Source organism: Mastigoproctus giganteus, chromosome 11 (genome assembly GCF_048544385.1).
Source record: "Mastigoproctus giganteus isolate SK-2022 chromosome 11, ASM4854438v1, whole genome shotgun sequence".
In the NCBI taxonomy this organism is placed as follows: domain Eukaryota; kingdom Metazoa; phylum Arthropoda; class Arachnida; order Uropygi; family Thelyphonidae; genus Mastigoproctus; species Mastigoproctus giganteus.
In genome coordinates, this window is record NC_143585.1 from 103,792,508 (window position 1) to 103,813,424 (window position 20,917).

At 35.5% G+C, this 20,917-nt stretch overlaps 1 protein-coding gene across 2 annotated transcripts in view; it reads right to left on the reverse strand.

Moving 5' to 3' along the window:
- LOC150078318 (uncharacterized) overlaps window positions 1–20,621 on the reverse strand; it is a 106,957-nt gene extending 86,336 nt beyond the window's left edge. Inside the window, exons 1-3 of one of the 2 annotated variants that reach the window (XM_090384766.1) lie at window positions 20,556–20,621; window positions 18,402–18,503; window positions 13,865–13,949 (exon numbers count right to left, since the gene is read on the reverse strand). In XM_090384766.1, coding sequence (XP_090240892.1) covers window positions 13,865–13,949; window positions 18,402–18,486 — 170 coding nt within the window. In that variant the 5' untranslated portion in view covers window positions 18,487–18,503; window positions 20,556–20,621. Of the gene's footprint in view, window positions 1–13,864; window positions 13,950–18,401; window positions 18,504–19,915; window positions 20,338–20,555 lie in introns of those variants that run through there. The other variant, XM_090384765.1, reaches the window with a different exon arrangement.
- Between the last annotated feature and the right edge of the window lie 296 nt (window positions 20,622–20,917).

Sequence of the window (20,917 nt, forward strand, 5' to 3'; positions counted from 1 at the left end):
TACTTACATGATGCGTACTATGTATTAGTACACTTTTAAGAATTATTTCGTAAAATATTTGGTTATTTTTTGTTATACACTGCATTCTACTGTACACCATTCATAAAAATGCTCACATTTGCTTAAACACTAAAATATATATTCTGTTGCATTTTCTTTCCACTGAAGGCCTCAATGCAAAGTTTCAAATGCTGCCATCATTTCTTGTTTCAAAGGTTTAATATTTCCCTCATTTTCATCCAACTCATCATAGATATTGTCACTAGTCCTTTGAATGCTCTCCAAAATGTTGGAGTCACTTGGATATTCGGCTACTATGACATCATTATCAACTCCTAAAAATTCATCAAGAACAATTTCTCCACTGATCAAATCTCGCTTGGAACTCTTCCCAAGATTGCTCAATGTCTTGTAGTGCTGGGGTTCATCCCTCTCATTGCTCTTAATTGGCGTTTTGGCAAAACATGCTTTTGTGAAACAATTCTTAATCGTTGTTTCCGTCACATCTTTACTCCACAATTTTGCCAACTGCAAATCTATAGGTTGGTTGGTTTCTATTCTCAGTAGAAGTTTTTTCAGTATGTGCCTTTGGTAGTGCATTTTCAAATCCTTGGCCCATTGGCTACAGTTTAGACGAGGTATTCAGATGGAAAAAAACAAGCTTTACACTTGTAAGTTTTGAAATTACCGAGTGAAGATGGACAGGGCAGTTGCCGACAATCAACACAACTTTTCTGTTTGCTTTCATCATCTTTCTATCGAAATTTAAAATTCACTGTTCAAAAATTTCACTTGCCATCCAAGCTTTTTTGTTGTAGTCCAACTCTAGCAACTTGACTCCTTTGAAACATTGAGGTTGTTTACTTTTGCCTATTACCAAAAGCTTCAGTTTTTTCATTACCAGCCATATTGGACCAACCAGAAGTGTAATTATCTCCTTACTATTTTTACCATCTAAACATTCGTAACCTTTAAAAGTCAGTGTCTTGTTCAGCAAACATTTAAAAAATAGATGTTTCATCAACGTTGAATATGTCTTTGAGCTCTTAGTCCTCCATAATTTTTTTTCAAAACTGTTTCTTTCCAATGGGTATAGTCTTCTTTGATTGCAACTCTACTTTCATCAGAAATAACTTTTTTGAGGAAGCCATGGCGCTCTTTAAATTTGTCCAGGCTTGGAATGTTTTATGCCCCAAAAAAGATGCATACTCCATAGCCTTTTCTTTTATTAATGGCCCTGATATTGGCACCTTTTGGTTTCGAATCAACTTCATTCACTTAAAAACTGCTTCATCTACATCTTCACAAAGGCATAATTTCACACTCTTCCGACTGGGTCCCATTTCCTCAAACACTTTGAAAATCAAAACAGTTTTTCAGAATGGTTAACACACTACTGACAGGAATACCAAATTTTAAAGTAATTTTATTTATTTATTATTATTTTTTTTTTTTTTACAGAGAAAACAAGTTTACCAGAGCCGATGGCTGTGTCGAGAATATGCCTTAAAATTTGCCAAAGGCTGTGGACACAGATTGACCAGCGCGACTTCTCAGTACATTAGTGTATAGGTTTTACTTCTTTTTAACCATTGCTGGGCAAAGGCCTCCCCCAAAACTTTCCATCTTTTTCTATCCCGTGCCGTGGTTGGCCAGTTTTCCCCTGCAGAGTTTTACAGGAACCACTAAATTATAGAATGTTTTAGCTCTTAATTCGTGGAATTAATCCCTTTAGCTTTTAAAATTTAAAGATATTAAATCTTAGTCCTTTTAGCTGTTAATTCGTGCTTTCTACAGCATCAGCTTTATTGCCTAAAGGCCAGGGGTGCAAACAATGCGTACCCAGGTCTCTCGAAATCAGTCTGTTATATGGAAATTTTCTTCATTATACAGAAACTATTTTCAATGTAATGACTAAGGGGAAATCAAAAAAGTTCACAACATAGAAATATTTGCTATATGGAAGTTCATTAAAGAGAGGCCTGACTGTATATGAAATGAATAGAACCTTCCCACAATAAAAAGTCCTTTTGGCCATGGAATATTTTGCAAGCATTACCTAAGCACTCTAGGTTAAGTAATACTGATATTAGAGAGCATCCTCGGATTCAGGGGAGGTCCCTAGGATCAAAAGTTGACCTGAGTAATTTCTCTGGAACAGATGTTAAGCTAACATCTGTTCCAGAGAAAATAATGGAATCACTGGTTAAAGAAGTAATGGACCATCTGGACAGGAATGCAATTACACAGCAAGCAGAGAATGGATTTGTTAAGGGGCAGTCTTGTCTAACCAATCTGATAGTTTACTATGATGCAGTGACCAAGGAACTGAATGCAAAAAATAATTCTGACATCACATACTTGGATTTCAGGAAGGCTTTTGATTCTATTGCACATAAAAGGCTGCTGTACAAACGAGCTGTTGTTTGTTATTTGGTTTTTAAGAGCATTAGCAACTAAGGCCATATTGCTCCGGGGACATGTGGTGGTCATTCCCTGACCTTTCCGCATCCTCCGTATTTGGTGGTCATGGGCTCGAACCCCAGTCTAATCAAGAAACATGTGCTATGCACTGCTGCTCCTGCCCAGCTTGCTATGGAGGTGCCGTACAAATGAGCAATGTGACATTAAGAGCAAGTTACTGCTATGTATAAAGGAAAGGTTAATTAGAAGAAGACAGAGTGGTTATCAATGGGCACTGGCTTTCATGGACTTAGCAGAATCCCCCCCCCCAGGATTCAGTGTTGGTCCCCAGTGTTGTTTTCAGTATCTATCAATGATATTGATGAAGGTATATCAGGCTTATTGTCTAAGTTTGCAGATGATACAAAGGTTGGCAGGTGGTTAATAACAATCATCAAGGCAACATAGAAAAACTGCAACAAGATCTAAAACAACTTAGGTCAATAGGCTGAGAAATGGCAATTGAAGTTTAACATTGACAAATGCAAGGTACTGCCTATGGATAGAAGTAACCCCAGAGAAACGTACCAACTGTGTGATACTACACTTAAGGTGGTAGAAAATGAAAAAGACCTGAGAGTAATTGTGCAGTCAGATATGAAGTTTTCTGAGCAATGCAGCCAGGCTAAGTCATGGGATTTTGTCAATGATATATAGGAATTTTGCTAGCAGGGAAAAGGAGGTGATTGTCCCTCTGTATAATGCAATGGTCAGGCCATGCCTTCAGTACTGCATACAGGTCTGGAGGCCTCATTTTTCCTTCCTAAAAAGGAAGGATGTAGATTTACTTGAGCGTGTACAGAGAAGGGCAACAAGATTGGTGAGGGGAATGAAGGGATCCTCTTACCAAGAGAGACTTAAGTTCTGCAAATTGCAGTGGCTGGAGACTAGGCACCTGCGTGGTGATCTGACTGAGGTGTATAAGGCCTTGAATGGGTTGAGCACGCTGAATTCTGATGGGATCCTTCCACTTGTTCAGATTAAGAACCTTAGGGGGCATAAATTCAAATTAAGAAAAGACAGATATAGAATAGATGTGCGGAAATTTGCCTTTAGCCAGCAGGTGATTAATTGCTGGAACAAACTTCCATCTGTCATTGTGGAAGTTGATAAGTTAAATAAATTTAAGGAAGAACTGGACAAGCATTTGGAGGGCATGGTGTGATTTTTTTTTTTTTTTTTTTTTTTATTGGCTGATGCTGCATAAGCTCATACATTTGCTTTCTTGCATCACATGCCACTACTACTACTACTAACACTATAAAGAGAAAGATAATTCCCCCTGTCTTGTATCCTGTTGCTGAAGAGGGTCATTGAAGTGGTTATTGGCAACACTGTTACTGTACCAATTCTACAAGAAAAATCTCAAGATCTCGGGTCAGTGAGACTGACTTTTCAATCTTTGCAGTGTCAGCAGATTTCAAATTGTGATTGAATCGTAAGAGGTTATCCTTTATCAGAGAGTTATAAAACTGGTGTACCAGGAATTGTTTTATCAGGAATCACTTTCCAAGATTTTTTTTCTGGGGTGATAGGTGTGAAGAGAGTAAAACAAGCAAACAATGCATCACAGTTCTTTGTTGAATTAATATGGATGGCAATAACAAAAGAAAACCACTGGTCATAATCACATATACAAAATATTGTTGTTTTAAGAAGATAATTTTGACCGGACTTCACATTACATATTACAATAACAAACAGCTATGGATAATGCAATACATATTCAAGTGAATGGCTGTGTAAAATATGACTGTAAAACAAAAGTTGTGCTCATTCTTAACATCTGTATTGTATGCCATGTTCTCTCTATGTTAACTGAAGTGAAATTAGAGTTTTCCCCCAATAAACATTCAAAGATTCAGTCATTAGACCAAAGCATAATTACAGATTTAAATGCTATTACAAAAGATATTACAATGCATCTACTTGAAAATATGGAAAAAGGCTCACAACTGATGATTGATATGAAGAAAGCCATTCAGTTTGTATGCAGCTCATTGTGTCAAACTATCAACAGTGCAAAATTGTTGCACTGGTTTAAATGCAAAAAGCTGGTTTAAATACAATTGAAAACAACATAACCACACTTGTGGGTATTGGATATATCCATGATCTGATGGTATGGGCCAAAATAATGCTTGCACTCACCTCATGAATTCTTGTTTGTCACCACAACAACCAATGTTGATAACATGTTCTGAGGACAGCAATGTATCAAACAAGAGGGAAGATAAAGCTTAGAATATAAACCTATATAACTTCAAGGGGTGTGTCAGGGTAGTAAACTACAGAAGATTACTCCAGACAGAGTAATATTAGGAATGTTGTCAATAAAATGGCTGATTTGAACTCCTGGTTAGGACAACTAAAGCTGATATAATAGGGTTAACAGAAACGTGGTGCCACCCGGAAATTGGTGATGATGAGTTCCACTACCACACATATAATGTATTTAGGGATGACAAAAGGGGTGGAGGGTAAAGATTCTTATCAAAAGCAGCCTAAGGCAAAAAAAGCTTCTGCTCAGTTCTAAAGTTATGTCTGCCACATAGAATCTGTATGGTGTAAATTAGTCAGAAGTAAAGGAACAACGAGAGTGGGAGTAATCTACAGAACCAGAAGATCATGAAGAATATGACGACAGTCTTTCCATGCAGATGGAATGGGCAAAAAAGCATGAATGTCTTATTTTGGGTGACTTTAATCTGCAAACATCAAACAAGTAGCACATTTTGTGAGGCTGTGATTCATAGGACATCTGCTTAAAACATCTCTGGAATTATGTGGATTGACACATCTGTCATTTGGATCCTCCTCCACATGGCAAAAAATACCTTCTGCAATGTTCAGCAGCCTTATAGAGTTATACAGCCTTATACAGCAGCCTTGTTGTGTAGTGGCAGTACTGGCAGCAAGAGGTCATATCCACTATTAGGTATGTGTTCATAATGTTTTGACTGGACAGTGTGTGTGTGTATTTTTCTTATGTAAAATTTAAGAAATATGTCCATACATCATTTTTTTTTTTTTTAAATGAGTGTGTCAGTGGGGTCATATCAACCACCATCATGAATTAGAATGGGAAGAGAACACATGCAGTGATTCACCACTGATCTCAATTCTTTTTCTTTTCTTTTTTTTTTTTTTGCTCATATACCATCCCCCTTCTCAGGAGTAGTTTTATTCAGATCAGTAATAATGGCAATCCTAGGACATCTGTGATAGACACAATGTTCTTATGCAGCACTCATGTGTTCATGAATTGCATATACACTATCATTATCATGTGTCAAACTGCTGTTTTTCTAGTGTATCCCATTTTTATATCTCTATACTCTCATGTTGTCACGGTTTCCATTAGTGTTAAATGTGTACTACTTCTTACATATAGTTCGGACCTCGTGTCCCATGAAATTTACCCATTTTCCTATGCTAAAAAAAATTAACTGTAAAATAATTTCAACTCTTCAGAAGCAGGGATCAAAGTGGTGCAAGCACATTCTGAAACACATGTTAAAGAATGAATTTTCGCGTTTTGGAGAAAAAACGGAATTTCTCACAATTCTGGAAAGGATGAGTTACATCAAATGGAGACTATTTGGAATCATTAAAATTTGAATGTACATTAATATAAATAAATAATTTAAAAAATTATGAATGGCCTGCATACCACAGACATTGTTGATTCCATTGAACAAGTAAACATTAGCTCTTTATTTAACAGGTGACAATATTCAATCAAGATGGTCTTCATAGTGACCAACAAATCATATGAATGGATCTGACACTGAATAAAGTTGGTCTTTTGCTGCAAATGCTATTTTTTCACATTTCATCACATGCACATGGGAATTACCAAGAATTGAAGAGAAAAAATCTATGCATAACATCCAAACTTAATGGCTGATCAGAAATTTTTGTTATCTAATATTGCATTGATTATTTTTTCAAATTTAGTTAAAAAATGTTTTAACTATTTGCTTTGAAAATTTGCTTAAGCTGTAACATTACCAAGTTACCTGCACAATTCTGAATCCTAGCAATTGATTTCAAGCATCAAAACTAATTTTAAAACAGAGAGGATTAAAGTTTTTCAGAGCAGATTTCAACACACTTGTGTTAAATTGTGCAATGAAGATTTATATTGACAATGCACTGTGGCATTAATGTGACCTTCCTTCCTTCATTTGTCACCATTAGTATTATAAAAAAACACACATCAGTACTAAGTGAAATTCAACTCATTTGTAAAATAAGCACTGGAACGAAAGAGTACTAAATGGGTTTATCTGTAACTGATATTAATGATTTGTTAAATAATCATCTTCTCTTCACTTCTGCTAATACTATGCATATCATTACAATGCATGTTACATGAGTTCAATGGGATAACTTAAAAACAAACTTTGTTATTCTAACTAAAATAAGAACTATAACTAAAAATACTAATAAAAACTATATTCACCAATGAACAACAGAATTCTCTGTGTAATATTTCAATAATATTTATTCAAGCAACTTATTTTTGATGTGAAAACATCTTTGGCAGTACCTAATAAATTTCGGACTAAAGTAAAACTAATTTGTCATGATTTTGTGACACGAAAATGACGTCACTTCTGGTTTTTCGATTTGATTAACAAACCGAAAATGATGATTTTGTGACGTGAAAATGATGTGTCGCGAAATCATAATAGAATAGGGAATTCCAAGAGGATGAAAAAGGTGTCAATCAGAGTTGTCAATGACAGACAAAAATCACATGTCAACACAATTTTGTCGATTCAAAGCACCATTCATGCGACAAGGCATGAATGGTGCTTCAAATCGACGCATCTGTCATTTAATCATGTTATTTTCTTTTAACATGTGAATGTATCTTTGCGAGTTTGAAGCTCCTGAAGTTATAGCCCGTTTGACCAATTTTATTTGGTCAACTTTTTCAAGTGCATAGAATTTCAACATCACAGCAGTCCACACATGCACATTTTGCTATGGTTAAATAACACTCAAAAGATGCTTTGGTGAGAACAAAGAAGATGGCATCGCAATGATTGACAAGTTAGTGTCTGTTTCCTACCGGAAAGAGACACTAATGGACAAGTTAACAGACATTAAACAGACAAGTTAGTTAGACAAGAGACACTAATAGACAAGTTAACAGACACTAACTTGTCAATCATTGCAATGCCGTCTTCTTTGTTCTCGCCCAAAGGATCTTTGGGACCATTATTTAGCCATAGCAAAATGGCGATGTTGAAATTCTATGCACTTAAAAAAGTTGACCATATAAAATTGACCAAATGGGCTATAATGTTTCAACTGCAATATGTTCATAATTACATCCACAATCTTCTTAATGTATATCACACAAGTTACAGCATCTTCGTTCACTAGCAGTGCCTTTGGCATGAAGTTAATGTGGCTCACATCATCCTCACTAATATCGTGCCCCATATGCTGTAGCTTGTACAATAGCTGAAGCAAGCACAGCCACCGATTTTATTGGCTCTAGTAGCGGATTATGAATTTGAGGGGCCCGAGGCACAAACAAAGTTTTGGAAAGCCACCTAAAATTTTAAAATATTGAAATTTAAACGAATAAGGCATGAATTTTTATTTAAGCTTTTTATTTCTATAATAAAAAAAATAGAACAAAAATTATAAGTATAAGTATCTAATCTGTGCCTCTGCTGACCTGCAAGTGTTATTGCCTGTACACAAACACTGCATGCAATTCACCACTCACTGGCAAGCGATATATATGGTATGTGTGTGCACAGCTCTAACACTGTGATCACCATGTTGTTTTCGATTTTCATACAAATAAAACCTTCGTCTGAGTTCGCTTTAAAATGAAATAATAACAATTTTTTTTGTCAGTCTGGGGGGCCCCCTGGGCATGTGGGGCTTGAGTTGTACACCTCATACGCCTGTGCGATAATCCGCCACTGATTGGCACTCAGAGTCAAGAACATTGTAGGTTTACCAAGCTGTCTAATTATGTGAATAGATCGCACTTATGTTCAGCCCAGTAGTAGGTAGAGGTTGGAATTGTCCTTAGGAAGGCCAAATTGTTTTTGATACAACTGTTAATGTATTCTTTGGAGTGAAGTTACTTGCGGATCAGTTTTGTATCTTTATCTATGTATTTGAAACCAACCATCAGTTTCTCGTTCTCAATCACATTACCTTCATTGCTACGTAAAGGAGATGATAGGGAGTAATGCCACATCAGTCAGATCACCTGAGCTCACTTGTTGCCATCATGAATGGAGTCACACATAAATTCTCTCTGAACATTCTGAATTGTCCAAGATAAATTGCTGGAAAAGGACAGTTCCTCTGCGTGCTTGTCAAACAGTAAGCTATGTGGTATGTTAGTTTTGAAGTTCACTGTATGCTCTGACACTATCTGTGGGTCACACCAAAACTGACTGATCTAGCATAAAACATTACATCATTCATAACTTTGGTTCTAGTTTCGATTTCAAACAATAAGCTCTGTGGTACATTAGTTTCTCCTGGGGATTCTAAGATATTTATCATTGCTCCATATTTGCTGTTGGGTGAGGAGACTCCTCGGTCGGAATGGCTACGTTTATGTTGTCTTTAACCAAATTAATTTATATGTGACTCATCAAAGAATGACTGATCTATTGTGATTTGATACAATTGATAGAGAGGCATGTCAACCAAATATTGAAGCCATGCTTTAACCACTCGCTTTCTTACTAACCAGATCAAATAGCTGGACTTGTGTATTTCCCTGCTTTTTATATGCACAAATAAGGTACCTGAGACATGCATATGGACAATACAGCATTCTGGGCCAAGTGACCAATGTGACTGTTTCAGTCAATCTCTCTTGGCAAGCAATGGACCATCATGTTGATTGAAACAGGCACATTGATCACTTGGCCCACAATGCTGTATTGTTCTTATGTGTCTCACAGGCACCTTATTTGCATGAATGGTGTGGAGAAATAAGCCTCTGTCACTAAACCCAACTTTGGTAAATGCAATGGAATTCTGGGTAGACAAAGCCATTCGACTTAGTGCTGGAATGGTGCTGTTCTTAAGCAATCCTCTGCAGCTATGTTGGGAAATGCAGTGCATATGAATGGTGCACCTTTAGCAGCTGGTTTCTTTGTCATTTTCAAACCATATATGATCGCAAATGTAGCATACAGAACAGAAATAATTTTTCATAAATATCCTTTCAAACTCTTGATGCACGTTCTTATGTAAATAGTAGTTGGTATAAGGAAAAGGAGATTGATTATTTAAATTCATCAGCTCCGAAATTTGAGAAATGTTCTGTTGTACATAATTAATATTCACTTTGGGTACATAATTGTTAGACAGAGCAGAGCCATTGCTGGTTGAAGGCACTGCTAAATCTAATGCTTGATTTTCTGTCTTTTACGCAATCTCAATAGTCTTTGTCATTTTTGCTTGCTCATTGCTACCTCCAGCTTTATTTTGTTAGGTTGGCTTGCTCGATACTCTCGACAATGCTCTGCATTTGACCTCGCCATCATTGAACACAGAGGCTATAGCAGTGTGGCATTCAGTCCCTTTCACTGCTCAGAAAATTATCGATGTGAAAACATCTATAGTGGCACCTAACAATGGAATGTAACGAAAATGCAGACTGCAACAATACAAGGAATAGGGAAGATAGAAGGGATAGTGGGTCATGCTTCTTATCAAAAGCAGCTCGAACATGAGGAAAGTTGTCCCAGATTCAGAAGTTGCACATACTTATACAGAATCTGTGTGGTGTGAGTTAGCTGTATGCAAAGGTATAATAAGATCAGAAGATTGTGAAGTTTATGATGAGATCCTCTACAAGCAAATGGAATGGGTGAGCATGTGTGAATGATTTATTATGGTAACTTCAATTTGCTCCTAAATGAGTGGAGCAAGTGGATAGGAAACTCATCATTTGAAACAAAATTTTAAATCAACTAGATGACTGTTATTTGTATCAGCATGTTAGGGAAAGTATTATGGGGAAAAAAATTTCACACCTAGTCATTTCCCATGAACCAGATGACAACATAGGGCTGACTGTACAGGAACCATTAGCTAGGAGTAATCACAAAGTTGTATGAGAATGAGGGGGGAGGGAGGGGGGAGGGGGGAGGGAGGGAGGGAGGGAGGGGGAGAGAGAGAGAGAGAGAGAGAGAGCGTGCAATTGTTAAAAGTAAAGGAAATTATGATGACATAAGGTGCTATATAGCCTTCTTCAACTGGGAACATAGCTCACAGAGTGCAAATACATTAGCATTATGGTATAACTTTAAAGCTGTAATCACAGAAGCCATGAAAGTGTATATGCCATTAAAAAAAAATAGCACAAGGATTCCGAGAGGGATGAATAATAAACTAGTCAGTTTAATAAAACATAAAAAGATGGCAGAGAAAAATTACAGTGCAATTAAAAGTAGTTACAGATGCAAATGGATCTGTAATAAAACAACAGAAAGGTTAGGCTGGAAAAGACAACTTATAAGAAATCACTGGCTCAGAGAGTATAGAATGGAGAAAAGTTTTTCCCCGTGAGTAAATACTTAAAAGAAAAGAGCAAATAAGACTGAACTTTTGCATAATAGATGAGGAAAAGTTACAGATAACCCTGCTGACATCTTTGTTGAAGATGAGCTTAATGGGTACTTAGTACTGATTACAGACAAAAGACCCTTAGTAGTATGGAGAAACTGTGTGAGTGAAGCTGGAAAGCATGAAATTAGTGATATTGAAATTTTGGAAGATTATTTATTAGAAAAACTTTTGGGCCCAAAGGCAAGTAAAGTTCCTGGAATTGATGGCACATACCCAATAATTTTGAGGGAAGTGACAAGAGAGTGCATTTAATTGTTGAGGTTAATTATGAAGTTGTCACTACACTTAGAAATTATTCCCTTGAATTGGAGAAGTGCCAATGTATCTCCAATACATAAAGGTGGGTCTAAGAGTGAAGTGGATAACTATCAAACAGTCAGTCTCACTTCAATAGTATGAAAAATAATTGAAGCAATGATAGAGTGTATTACAGGTTCATTCAGAGAGAAATGGAATTCTGAAGGAAAACAGCATGGTTCTGTAAAGGGAAAATCATTTAATCAAGCTGTTAACTTTTTGGCAGAATCACTCATGAGCTGGATGTAAGAAATAATTCTGACATTGTTTACTTAAATTTCAGCAAAGCATCTGACTCAGTCCCACATTAGTTACTGTATAAACTAGAACATGTTGGAATCACAGGGAAAATCCTTAGATTGACTATAGGATGGCTACTTGGCAGAGGATTGTGATTAATTAGTTATTCTTCAGACTGGGCTAATGTCAGAAGTTGTTTTCCTCAAGGATTGGTACTGGGACACCTCTTATTTTTAATTTTCTTAAATGGCATCAACAAAGGGATAGAGGGCCCAATGTCAAAATTTGCAGATCAGCACCAAGCATAGTTTCTTCAGGATGACTTAGATAGATTTCAGATGTGGCCAGAAAAGTAGCAGCTATATTTTAATGAAGCAAAATGTAAGGTCTCACTTGGGGAACAGCAGCCCCAAAATAACTTGCACACCTGGCAGGATTGAACTAAAAACAGGAGAGGAAAAAAGGGGCTTGGGAGTTACAATATGGTCAGACGTGAAGTACTCCGAGGAGTGTAGACTAGTGAAGGACATAATCAAATGATTTTCATAACTGATTGATTAATAATCAATTATTCAAATTACTGATTATTACACAAATCAGTTGATTATGAAATCTATATCAGTACTCTACCATATTAAATTATGGTGGCATTTTCATAATCCATTATATGCAAATTAGCTGATTACAAAATCAACAACAATAGTGACTGAATGAACTATTCCCAGAACTATATACAGCAACTTCTTAATTTATACGGTTATGTTCCAGAACGTCTTCTGCAATTTAAATTTGTCCATAATGTAAATATCAACAAAAAATGCGATAATTGATAATTTGTTTCTATATATTTTCAGTGGTATGGTTTAGCCATGCGAGTACTAGGCTTACTGTCTTATTATTTTTCACTGCATAAGGACCACCGCTATGCAAATCTATTGCATTGGTGGTTTGATTTTAGTATCATTTCGTTGTTGCATGGATTTGTTTAGCGTTCAAAATGCAGTGATTCCCTGACTATTATTGGCCCCGTGGTCCTCCATTGAGATGGGACGTAATGGTCAGTCTATTTTATTTTATTATTTTCAGTTCATTTGGTCACGTTGGTAGTCCACTTTTCCACCTTAGTGAGATTTCACATAATTCGGAAATGAGAGCCATCTGGGAGTGCCCCTAAATTTCTTTTGAATTGGCTTATATTTTCTAAATTATATTAAGAATGTTGCTTCAACAGTACCCTCTTCTTCTTCCCCCCCCCACCACATTTTACTTTTATTTTATTGGTTAAGTTCATTTTCACTCTACTGGTCTGCCATGCTACCGGCATATATTTTATTTTAGTTTATAACTGAAGAGAACTATACACCAAGTAGTAACAGCACTTTATCTTTAACTGAATCACAATGAATTCTTTCATTGTCTTTTTTTTTTCGATTTGCCAATTTCATAATTACCAATTTGTATATATATTTTTTATTTTATTTTTATCACTAGCCATATAGTGCAAGGAAGCCTGAGGCTTATGCTGCATCAGCTAAAAAAAAATTACCCTGAGAGAGAGAGAGAGAGAGAGAGAGTGTGTGTGTGTGTGTGTGTGTGTCTGTCAAAAATAGAAGGGAATCACCAAGAAAGAGAAGAATAATGATGATATCCAGCTCAGGACCCTGGGTGTGCCATGTCCATACTCACCAGATGTGAGGGTTAATATGATCAACTATGAAAAATACCATGAAAGATTGTTTTGATTATTGGTAATAATAATTTATTTTGATTATGACCTTCAATTGTGCTCATCACTAGTGTAGATAGTAAACAAGGAAGGTCCCCATAATGGTATCCTATCAAACATTTGCTTGCAGAGGTAGGAAGATCATAATACAACTGTATAAGGCAATTGTGAGACTGAACTTAGAATACTGTGTCCAAGTATGGAGACCACACTAAAAAAGACATTGAGCTTCTTGAAAGGGTCAAAGACAGGCAATGAGCCCAGTAATACTGGCAAAGAACATGCACACGATGAAAGATCTCGAATATGTGGTGTGCAGAGCTCGGAAACTAGACATCATGACATCATAGAGATCTCACTGAGGTGTATAAGACTCCGAGAGATAAAATTAAAATGAACAATGTTATAAATGATTCCAAACCTAGGGGTCATAAATTCAAATTATGATATATCAATACAAATTCAAATTATGATATATCAATACACACAGTTAAAGCTACATACTTGCAGTATGATCCAGGTGGGCATGGAATACAGAAATTCTGATTTGGACAACAACCTTCACTTTTACAACATTTGCAGTTTGTGTCTATAAGATAATAAAAATGATAATAAGATTATGAAAAAAAAAAAGTGTATGAATTAAAATTTTGTCAGTTATAACTGATAATTAATCATATACAAAAAGGATAAAGTTGTTGTTGTTTCATATGTTTTTTGGCATATGTGCCTCCTGGGCCTATTCACTAACACTTCTTTTTTTCTTTTGTTTGAGTCAGGATATCAGGAAAATATCAAGGCCCTGAACAGAGTCTCCTGTAGCAGCCAGCTCAGTGAAGTGAGTTTCTTCATGAAATTTTGAAAACTTGTAAAAATGAAATCTTTTATGCATAAATACTTTTAAATTTTAACTTGTTCTTATTTTTATTTGGTTGCACAATATCAGAGTAAAATTATTTTAAAAAGATAATCAGAATTTTTTTAAAAAGTGACAAAAATAAATTCTTTTTTACTTCTTTTCTAATGTAATACTTCTACATTATGTATTAGCCATCATTCAATTTCTTCAACTTATGCATCTGGATTCCAGATCCTTTAAGCTAGTCAGGCAACCGTGCTGATAGCACTTCTCCTCCAAATTTTAAAATCAATTTTCATGCTGCATCAATTATAAACTGTGTCTACAATTACTTGGCCACACAGATAAGAGATGGCTGCACATAATGAAAGATTACAGAAATTTGTATATAAACAGACACAATTTGAAATGACTTTGAAAATTGCATATATATTGTACTCTGGAAATTGCATATGCAGTCTGGAAAAAGTTACAATCCATGATGGTTAGAACTGATAATTGAAGGAATTTTAAGTAGTGAAACAGTTAAATCATGTTCAAGAGTGTTAATAATTCCTGCAAATTGGACAAAGGCTTAAAAGTAACTGATAGTAACTTGTATAGCTGAATGCTGGCAAAACATAAGGATGTTTTTAATATATGTGCACTTCTACAGTATAGATATGGAATTCTATTAGAAGTAATATGGGCCAACAAGAAGGTGGAAGAAACAACCACAACTCCCACATTTATATCTTTTTGATTAGCATAGATATGGAGCTTCTTTGTATTATCCAAATGCATGTGCTGCATATAACTGCTGGATTTTAATGTTTCACAATGAAGACTTTCCCTATTGCCAGAAGAAATCATTCCAGGATGTAGCAACACCCTTGAAACAACGTCAAACATCTACATTCTAAGTTATTTGTTGTTATTTGGTTTTTCTTAGGAGCATTAGCAACTAAGGTCATATTGCTCCGTGGATATGCGGTGGTCATTCCCTGACCTTTCCGCATCCTCCATATTTGGTGGTCACGGGCTCAAACCCTGGTCTAATCAAGAAGCGTGTGCTACGCACTGCTGCTCCTGCCCACCTGGCTACAGAGGCGCCTACATTCTAAGTGTGCATGAGCTCATCCAGTTTGAGTCCTGCAAGGCAGTATTTCACTGGATTTGCAATGATAAAGATTGACCCATTATTAGTCAAACATATACATCCAACTGAGATTAAAGACTTCTAACATTCACTATATAATTGTACAGTAGGGTTTCTCATGAAATAAAGTAGAGAACTATCTGCTTCAATATAAATGCTGTGGACTGAGTTTGTTCTAATCACATCCAGACTCACCTGAAGGGCACTGTGCTGAATAGTATTTAATCATAAGAACCTTTCCTAGAAGATTCACACAGTGAAGATCCATAGCCTAAGTGGGACCAAATTAAGGCTCTGTAAAGATGTAATAAAAAGCTTCTGTCAGCACTCCAGGTCATGCTTTTAGAATGTTTAGCTTCTTCATGCAGATAGCCCAAATATTACAGAGACTGCTTTCAGAATATTTGACTTCTTCAAGCAGACCATGCAAAAATAAGTTACATAAGCTTCAATATTAGCTTTAGTATCATTGAGTAGCAAGCCCAACAGACAAAAATCAGTCAACTACTGAGTGCCGGGCACTCAGGATGAAAGGTCCATAGTCACGAATGGTCGTTAGTGTAGTATCTCAAATAGAAAGCTTTATGGTAACTGAAAAAAGTTTCTAGTACCCCGGCTTGGCCTAAAACTGAGGAACTAACAAAAATGTTGTCTATTTGAGTCTTTCCAGTTGTTGTGAATGGCAAAGGTGAGAGAAGCAACTCCGACTTTTTCCTGGAGAAGCGATTAAAGTCTTGGGGGAGAAACGATTGGCAGGCGAGGGCCGTGCAAGACTCTGCGCAGGTGCCTCCTCAACACTGGCTCTCTGAGTACCTCCTTGCTGGGACAACTCCACTTTGAAAATTGTTAAAAAATACTTCTCGTCACAAAATTTATAAATGACCTTTATAGAATTATTAACTAACTATTTAGCATCCTTTCTGTCACCAAAAGGAAAGTTACTTAGTACAAAGAAGCATGCTATTGAAGTGCAATAAAAAATTGTTTTTTTTTTTAATTTTAACACAAAAAAGAAATGATAGATTTCAATCAGAATAGTTTTCCTTGATAAGCATTGAATAACGCATAGGTAATGTGATTTTTAAATATTTAGCTCCATTAGTGACGGAAACACAAAAATTACTCATATTTTCCTGTCTGGCGTCGTCATTTTTAATTTAAAAAATATATTTTAAACATACTCGTTGAGCTCTTTTCAATGGTGTATAATAAGGTACAGGTTGTCAACAACATTTTTGTCCCCCAACTTTTATCTCCCCATTTCTCAGACAAATTTTTGTCAACAACGATCAATATGGCATTATGTTGGCCCACCTGATTGTACAAACCCATACAAAATTTCAAGTCAATAGGTTGAGTAGTTCCAGAGATACAATGCTGTGACAGACAGATGGACAGACAACTGAGTGACATAAGGGTCCTTCGTTAGACAATGGATCCTAAAAATTAAGTGAGATTAGACTATTTTTCAAACATAATTCTGACCGTGTGTAGATTGGTTTGTTTACAGAAGTATACAGGTGTAGATTTTTAGTCTGCTATACAATAACCATTCCTCAAAGCCCATGCTTATATTTTGGATACTGAAATTTGGAACTGCCTTTCAACAGTATTCATGACTGCAACTGAAAAGAAATTATGAGATTATTGGCATACACATATATATTTCAATTCTTTGAAATATCCTTTCATGTTAGTAATTCTGATGACAAATAACACTGCATTGAGAATGCTTTCTTGAAAAATTTAAACAAAGTATTTTGATAGCAAATCTGATATGTTCTGTGGTGAATGAAACTTTCCAGAGATGTTTTAAGGGCAGGTGAGTAAGCCTCCTTGGACACAGGAGAGGGCTTCATATTGCAGTCCAAGTCACCACAGGGAAAGGCAGTTTGGCCCAGAGAATGTTTTTCCCAGGGCTTGTGGCAGTTTTTTCTCTCTGTCTGTCTCTCTCCCAATGCCATTAATTAAGGGTTGGTAATAAGCCACCAGACACTTGGTTAGCATGGAAAAAGGCAGTTAAAAGGGTTTATTTTTTGCACCAAACAGCTAAGGCCACGAGCAGTTTGTCTCTATAAAAATAACTGTAAATTGCATATATTGTACTATCTGTTTGCTTTGTTTGCTTAATTAAAAAAACTCAAGTTACCTGGTTCTTGCATGCACCCACCCATAATCCTTCCTGTCACACTTGGACCCTGACACAGAAGGGGAGAAATCAAAGCATTTCTTAAATGATATAACAGAACTATAACAAAAGAAGGGGTCCAAAACCAGCCATGAACCTTGGCCCCTCAGGTAGCATTACACAGTCCTGGAATAGCAGCATGGATTGGCTGAATATGCAAAAATTATCTTCGGTGGGTATGCACCTGTTATTTTCAGCATGACTGTCCACCAATATTGTAAAGCTGTTACAACATGGACAGTGATGCTGAAGATAATAGATGCATACCCACCTTTAACCAGTCTATATAAGACAGGTTAACCTGTCTTTATAAGTGGGATCGACTTGATTACTTTTACAAAGAATAAATTGATAAAAAAATAATTTCTTTTTCTATCATTTTCTAAATTTCTATATTCCTCCTAAATGATCAAAATTTCTTAGTTTCCAAAACCTTTTACTTAATTTTCTTAATCTGGTCTATATGTGATATACTGAATTGTCATACACCAAATCAATGCACATACACTGAACTGTTGTACTTGACAAATGGGTTGTAGCAGACACCAACTGTCTTTCATCAAATCATCATACACCAAATTGTAACATACTGCAAAATGTCACGCACAAAACCATCATACACCAAACTGTCTCATGCACAGAACTGTCATACAACAAATTGTTTTACACTCAAATGATGTGATCCCATTATAAATAACAATTTTTGGATTTAAGGGTTTTAGTCTGTAATATACATATTTCCTGTAACGCCTTTCTTCTAATACAAAACTATAGTTCGTGATTCATAAAAGGAATTTTAAGACAAGACACTATACATTAAAAAAATTAAAGTATCGAAATTAAAAAAAACACTTACTATTAGGAAAATTTCCTGGCAAACAGAATTCACAAGATTCTACAAAATATGAACAATTAAAGACATCACTTTCAACAGGACCCATGTGGATGGCATGCAGCACTAAAATGGAATAATTTTCAAAATCACTTTTTTTTTCTTATATTTTCTTTTAAAAAAAAGACAAATTACAATGTAAACAAATGATGGTGCAACAGTTCACAAAAGTAATACCTTTGTAATACCTTTATTATAAAAAATAATAATAATAAATATTACTAACTGTGTAAGACCTTAACTCATAAAATAAACATAACACCAATACTAATTTTATTTGAACAGCAATACAACTGCCAGCCATCAGTGCACAACACTTATCCAAAGCCACAGTATGCAAAGATATGGCATTGAAATGGAATATAGGTAAAAACTTAGTTCAGTACCTATAAGACACTGCAGAAACAATTTTTTCAAGCCCTGCAAAAGCAAGCAATAAGTAAAAAAAAAGTCTATCAGTTTTGGAAAATCAGCATCTTTAGGCCATATTATATCGACAGTTGAGTATAATTATGTTTGCACAAGTATCATAAGCCAATCTGCAGGTTGTGTGGGCTACAAGATGCTCCCCATCTGAAATCATTTAAAAAGTCTTTGATTACCATAACATATGTAAGATGTATAGTAAGCAACACGTAAGCAGGATGCGTGTGTACAGAGCTTTAAAATAAATTAGGATCATATGAAGAATGGTTGTTTCTCAGATGAATTCAACTTGCAGATTCAGTTCTGGTTTATACTAGTTATGGTAACAGATAATAAAATATAAACAGATGAAGCACTGCACTATCTGTTTTCACACAAACAGTTAAAAATTACAATTACAGTGTTATGGTACCATCTAATTTGGTATGATAGGAAACCAGAATTTCTATAATGCTACTGCCATACACTGCCCTGCAAATAATGCATTTCATAACTATTATTGATTAGGAATATCTGAGGAATATGTAATGTGCTTTTTCCTCTAAGGTCAATTTTTAAATGAATATAGTAAAAATGGAAACAGTATGTATATGTTATTAAAGATGTTTGCTTGTTTTAATATTTGCAATGGGGCAACTAGGCTCCAGACTAATTCAGCCAGCTATTTAATGCAATAGTTATAACTTAGAATAAACAAATGATGGTGAAACAGTTCACAAAAGTAATACCTTTAACATTTAAAAAAAAATCGTCTTTTCTTGAAAAAACTGAGAACAGTTGTGCATTTACCCGTAGCATAAGACCCTAAATAAATAGTTATCAATGAAAATGCTTCATGTTACCGAAGGGGCACTCAGCTGTTTGTGTGGAAGAGTGGCATTACACATGTACTTCACTTGATCAAATAACTTTTCCTTAATTTTTTCATATTTCGTGTAAAGGGCATTATGTGGCTGTCCAATGGTATTAAAGGTGGGAAAAAACATTTTACGATCATTTTTTTTTTTTTAAGTTAAGTACATTCGAATAACAGCAAAGCAACTACTACATACCTGTCAATGAAATAAGATTGAATGATAATCTAATATACACATGTTTCAGATGTGACATTATGTCTAAGTTAGATTCATTTGTTCCGAAATGTTTTCATATCTTATAAAAAAAAAGCACTTAACTTTCTTTTCAGTATTTAAAATTAACCCATTATTATTTTTCTATGGATTTCGGACACAACACGTTATGTGATAAGTCTTTTCCACTATTCCGAGCAAAATTACGTGTCAATCAACATATCACCGCCGAAGTAATATGTTAATTCGATGACTCACAAGCAAACGCCCCGAACTAAAGTTCAGCGTCTACTACATTGAATTAACACAATGCAAGCAACCCCATTGTTAAGCTATTTTACAAAATGATATTTTCCACAGTTACCCATTTTTAAAATTATGACCATTGCCCACATTCTCATGGTTAACACAATGATTACAAAACTATCTCCAAAATTGTGAATTTATATAGATTCAGTGGCGCAATAACTCCAGTTAACATAAACTAGTGTTCAAAGAAAGAGCACCAACTAGTAATATCACATTTCTAACCCTTTTCGCGAAAGTATATTACATTAATGACTAGCATCACAAATAGAAATATAAACAAAATATATTTATTAATAGGTAAGGCAAAGCTAACCGATATTTCACAATTACTCTCAAAATATTACAAATGAGCATTTGCAACCTTTATACAACAGCTTTGATAAACACGACAATTATGGCTGAAATGTTATCAGAAACCTTCAATTTGCTTCAGTTTATCATTTTAAATGGAAAACAAAATGAAAAGTTCACCAGGTGCAAACTAATATTTAGTTGAACCGTCTCTGGCCCTAGTGACAGCAGCACACTGTCAAGGCATTGACACGATCAATTTCTGAAGAAACCAACTGATAGTTCGTGGTTTCAACCACGAATTATGGCTTCCTGAAGTTCACGAAGGGTCTCTGGTTTCTTTCTGGCAACTGCAGATTCCACAAGATGCCAACAGTTCTCTAT